This window comes from Coturnix japonica, unplaced genomic scaffold (genome assembly GCF_001577835.2).
Source record: "Coturnix japonica isolate 7356 unplaced genomic scaffold, Coturnix japonica 2.1 chrUnrandom488, whole genome shotgun sequence".
NCBI lineage: Eukaryota > Metazoa > Chordata > Aves > Galliformes > Phasianidae > Coturnix > Coturnix japonica.
The window spans coordinates 174,082-179,484 of NW_015439883.1; the positions used below are offsets into that span (position 1 = coordinate 174,082).

Consider the following 5,403-nt stretch of genomic DNA (forward strand, 5'->3'; position numbering starts at 1 on the left):
TGGGGTGTATTGAGGGATTTAAGGGGGACGTTGGGTCCATGGGGGGCTGTGAGGAAATAGGGCCGATATTATGGGGCTGGGGGCTGTTGTGGGGTCATTGTGGTGGGGGTCCCTATATCTCCCCATTATAGTGAATGGTGAGTAGGGCCCCCATTATAGTGAATGGCGGTTGTTATAGCGCCCCCTAACGGCCGCCTTTGTCATTGCAGGCCGCGCTGCGCCGCGCCAGCGCCATCCTGCGCAGCCAGCGCCCCCTGATGGTCAGGAAGAAACGGGCACGGGCGGCCAAAGCGGCGCCGTGAGGGGAGACCCCCCCCCCAAATAAAGGGGAGACCCCCCAAATTAAAGAGACCCCCCCAAATAAAGAGACCCCCCCCATAATAAAGAGACCCCCACAAATAAAGGGGAGACCCCCCCCAAATTAAAGGGACACCCCCAAATTAAAGAGACCCCCCCAAATAAAGGGGAGACCCCCCCCAAATAAAGGAGACATGGTGGGCACATGGTGTGTGTGTGTTATTGGACCCCCCCCCAATTCAATCCCCATTGACACTTTGGGACCCCATTGAATTGAGACCCCCCTCATTATTTAGGGACCCCCCCCCATATTATAGGCCCTTTGGAACCCCCCCACCACCATTAGAAGCCCCCCCCCCATTATTACCCCCCATATTATAAAACCCCCCCCATTATAGTCCCCATTTTTGGTATTTTTCCCCTATTATTGGTTCTTTTCTCCCCCTTTATTGCGCTTTATTCCCCATTTTTAGGTTTTTTTTCCCCATATTTGGTGGTTTTTCCCCATTTTTGGTGCATTTTTCCCCATTTTTGGTGATTTTTTCCCCATTTATTGTGTTTTATTCCCCATTTTTTGGTGTTTTCTCCCCATTTTTGCTGTTTTTTCCCCATTTTTGGTGTTTTATTCCCCATTTTTTAGTGTTTTTTCCCCATTTTTGCTGTTTTTTTCCCATTTTTGGTGTTTTATTCCCCATTTTTTGTGTTTTTCCTGCATATTTTCCCATTTTTGGTGCCTTTTCCCCCATATTTGGTGTTTTATTCCCCATTTTTTGGTCTTTTTCCCCATTTTTGGTGCCTTTCCCCTCATTTTTCAGTGTTTTTTCCCCATTTTTGGTGTTTTCTCCCCATTTTTTGGTGTTTTTCCCCATTTTTGCCCATTTTCCACCTTTTTGCTGCTCTTTTTTATTTCCCTTTCAATCCTTTAAGGCCGGGGGGGGCAATAAACAACCGGGAGGAGGGATATAAAATAACAATAACAATAAAATAACCGTCATAATAATAAAATAACAATAAAATAATAAAATTAAGGCGAATAAAATAATAAAATAGAGGGTGGCGATACAACGGAACGCAATTAATAAATAATAATAATAAATAATAGCGCATAAATAAAGGGGGGGGGGGGCAAGTCACCTGCGTTCACCATCACGTGACCGTGCAGTGTCATGTGACCGTGCCGTGTCATGTGACTGTACCGTGTCATGTGACCTTGCCGCCCGCCATCACGTGACGCTGCTCACGTGACTCCAGGTGTCAGAGCCGGTTCCGGAGCAGCACGAGGGCCCTGGATGCCCAGTCCAGATGGAGGTGCAGCCCCCTCAGCACCGCGTGCGCCGCCTGCACGGCTGCCCATGGGGAGCCGGGGGGGGGCAGCGCTGGGTGGGGGTCGTTGGGGCGGCTCAGGCTCAGCCGGGACAGCTGGAAATATGGGGGGGGGTTAATTGGGGAGGGTCCGGCCCCTTCACATAGCCCCGCCCCTGCCATTGAAAGACGCAACACGAAGCCACGCCCCATTCTAGTAGCCACGCCCCTTCATTAGCATCGCCCAGCACTAAGCCCCGCCCCCTGCCATTGTATCGCCCAGCACAAAGCTCCGCCCCCTTCCAGTAGCCACGCCCCTTCATTACCATCGCCCAACACAAAAGCCACGCCCCTTATTTGCATAACATCACGATACCCCGCCCCCTTCCAATAGCCACGCCCCTTTCATTGAGCCACTTAACACAAGGCCCCGCCCCCTCCATTAGCCACGCCCCTTATTTGCATAATCCAACACAAAAGCCCCGCCCCTTCAAGTAGCCACGCTTGTTATTTGCATAACTCTACACCAAGCCACGCCCCCTTTCATTGAACCACCCAGCACGAAGCCCCGCCTCCTGCAGTTAGCTCCGCCCCTTTCCATTGATCACTCAGCACAAAGCCTCGCCCCCTTCCATTGATCACATAGCACGAAGCCCCGCCCCCTTCCATTGATCACCCAGCACGAAGCCCCGCCCCCTGCCGTTAGCCCCGCCCCCTTCCATTGATCACCCAGCACGAAGCCACGCCCCTTTCCCACGCCGCCTGCTCCCTTCTCCCCGCCCCCATTTCCCCCTCCCCATATTCGTTACCAGGTGGTCGAGCCGCCTGAGCAGCCGCTCCATCCGGCTGTGCAGCGCTCCCAGCTCCGCCTCCAGGGGGCGCAGCGCCGGCCCGGAGCGACGCAGCCACTCGAGGTGCCGCTGGTAGCGCTGCAGGTCCGAGCTCAGCCGGGACAGGGCGCCGGGTGGCTGCGGGATACGAAACGTGGTTATAGGGGTATAAAGGGACCCCAAACTATGGGGACAGTTACATGGGAACAATAAGGGATGGGACCCCAGTTCAATGGGACCCCAAAGGGATGGGACCACAAAGAAATGGGACCCCAAAGGGATGGGAACACAAAGGGATGGGACACCAAAGAAATAGGACCCCAATAGGACCCCAAAGGGATGGGACCACAAAGGGATGGGACCCCAATAGGAGCCCAAAGGGATGAGACCATATAGGGATGGGACCCCAAAGCAATGGGACCCCAATAGGACACCCAATTAGATGGGATCCCAAAGGGATGGGACCACAGTTCAATGAGACCCCAAGGGATGGGACCCCAAAGCAATGGGACCCCAAAGGGATGGGACACCAAAGAAATAAGACCCCAATAGGAGCCCAAAGGAATGAGACCACATAGGGATGGGACCCCAAAGCAATGGGACCCCAAAGCAATGGGACCCTAAAGGGATGGGACACCAAAGAAATGGGACCCCAATAGGACCCCCAATTAGATGGGATCCCAAAGGGATGGGACCCCAATTCAATGGGACCCCAATTAGATGGGACATCAAAGTGATGGGACCCCAATTAAATGGGACCCTGATTCAATGGGACCCCAAGGCATTGAGACCCCAAAGAAATAGGACCCCAATAGGACCCCAAAGGGATGGGACCCTAAAGTGATGGGACCCCAATTCAATGGGACCCCAATTTAGTGGGACCCCGAAGCGATGGAACCCCAATTCAATGGGACCCCCATAGGATCCTAATGGACAAGGAGACCCCACCCCCACCTCAAAGCAACCCCCACCTTTCAGGGACCCCAACCCCCACAGGATCCCAGCAGCCACCAACGCCCCCTTCCCAGCCCCACTGACACCCCCCGGGACCCCCCCAAGACCCCATAAAGACCCCCCAGGACCCCCCTAAAGACCCCCCAGCCCCCCCTGACCCACCTGGATGTTGCTGAGCTCCAGGGCGCTCATGGACAGTGACGGCAGCGAGTCCAGTTTGTGTTCGCCCTCAGCGGGGAAGCGCGACCGCTGGGGGGCAGCAGAGGGGGGAATATAAGAGGGGATAATGGGGCGGGGGGGTATAATGGGAGGGGGGGTATAATGGGGTGGGGGACTATAATGGGGTGGGGGTCCCATCTGTGGGGGGATCTGTGTGTGAGGGGGGCTCTATAATGGGGTGGGGGGGCTCTGTGTATGGGGGGGTCACTGAAATGGGGTGGAGGTCATTATAACGGGGGGGTCTTTATGTATGGGATGGGGGTTGTATATGGGGTGGGGGTCTCTATAATGGGGGGGTCCCAGTGTATGGGGTGGGAGGGTTGGGGGTTTCTGTAGGGTGGGGGGTGTTTCTATTGGGGGAGTTCTATGGGGTGAGGGGGTTCCATGGGGGGGGCTCTATGGGGGGTTCTATGGGGTGGCCTGTTAGAGGGGCTCCACTGGGGATTTCTATGGGGGGGTCTATGGGGGTTTCTATGGGGGGACTCTGTGGAAAGGCTCTATGGGGTGCCCTATAGGGGGGGGCTCTATGGGGTGGCTCTATGGGGGGGTGCCATGGCAGGGGCTGTATAGGGGTCTCTATGGGGGGCCCTATGGGGGTCTTTATGGAAGTGTTGTGTTGGGGTCCCTAAGGGGGGCTGTTTGGGGAGCCCTATGGGGTCTTTGTGGGGGCTGTAAGGGGGTCCCTATGGGGTCTTCGTGGAGGAGTTGTATGGGGAGCCCTATGGTGTCTTTGTGGGGGGCTGTAAGGGAGTCCCCTCGGGGTCCCTATGGGGTGTTAGTGGTGTCCCTGTGGGGGTCCCATGGGTTGTTACTGGGTGTCCCTGTAGGGTCCCTATGGGGTCCCATGGGGTGTTAGTGGGGTCCCTGTGGGGTCCCTATGGGGTGTTAGTGGGGTCCCTGTGGGGTCCCATTGGTGTTAGTGGTGTCCCTATGGGGTCCCTATGGGTTGTTAGTGGTGTCCCTATGGGGTCCCATTGGCGTTAGTGGCTCTCACCAGCTGCAGCAGGAAGGCCTTGGTGTCGCTCAGGAGGGCTTTGGCCAGGCTGACGACGCCGTCCAGGTCTGCGCGAGGGTCCGGGGGTCGTGGGCGGGGGGCGGGGGGCAGCGACGGGCACAGCCCGGGGTACAGCCCCAATAGGGCCAGCAGTGTCTGCCACACGGCGCCTGGGGGAACAAGGGGGCTGCAGGGGGGCTATGGGGACCCACATTAAGGGCCACAGTGATGGGAGGGGGCTGGGGGCCTTGGGGTCTCCATGCTGGGGGTCCCATTGCTTGGGGAGAGGGCTGGGGGTCCCACTGGTTGTGGGTAGGGGTCTTGGGGTCCCCTATGATAGGGTGGGGGTCCCTATAATGGGGTGAGGGTCCGATCTATGAGGTGTGGGTCCCATCTATGGAGTGAGACCCCCACCTATAATGGGGTGGGGGTCCCTATAACAGTGTGGGGGTCCCTATAATGGGGAAGAAGTCCCTCTAATGGGGTGGGGGTCCCTCTAACGGGGTGAGGGTCCCCATAATGGGGTGGGGGTTCCATCTATGGGGTGAGGATCCCTATAATGGGGTGAAGGTCCCTATAAAGGGTGGGGGTCCCTATAAGGGGTTGGGTTCCCTCTAATGGGGTGAGGATCCCTATAAGGGGTGGGGGTCCCTATGATGGGGTGAGGGTCCCTATAACACGGTGAGGGTCCCTATAAGGGGTGGGGGTCCTTATAAAGGGCAGGGGTCCCTATAATGGGGTGAAGGTCCCTCTAAGGGGTGGGGGTCCTTATAATGGGGAGGGGGTCCCTATGATGGGGCGGGGGTC

The 5,403-nt window shown here is 56.7% G+C and overlaps 2 protein-coding genes across 2 annotated transcripts in view; one reads left to right on the top strand and one right to left on the bottom strand.

Annotated features, from left to right (window-relative positions):
• Window positions 1-501, top strand: part of RPL28 (ribosomal protein L28) — a 5,075-nt gene extending 4,574 nt beyond the window's left edge. The window contains exon 4 of the mRNA XM_032441689.1: window positions 210-501. Within this exon, the coding sequence (XP_032297580.1) occupies window positions 210-302 (93 nt within the window). The 3' untranslated portion in view covers window positions 303-501. The remainder of the gene's footprint in view (window positions 1-209) is intronic.
• Window positions 502-1,185: 684 nt separating this feature from the next.
• IL11 (interleukin 11) overlaps window positions 1,186-5,403 on the bottom strand; it is a 6,281-nt gene continuing 2,063 nt past the window's right edge. The window contains exons 2-5 of the mRNA XM_015850563.2: window positions 4,597-4,766; window positions 3,546-3,632; window positions 2,409-2,567; window positions 1,186-1,716 (exon numbers count right to left, since the gene is read on the bottom strand). Coding sequence (XP_015706049.1) covers window positions 1,552-1,716; window positions 2,409-2,567; window positions 3,546-3,632; window positions 4,597-4,766 — 581 coding nt within the window. The 3' untranslated portion in view covers window positions 1,186-1,551. The remainder of the gene's footprint in view (window positions 1,717-2,408; window positions 2,568-3,545; window positions 3,633-4,596; window positions 4,767-5,403) is intronic.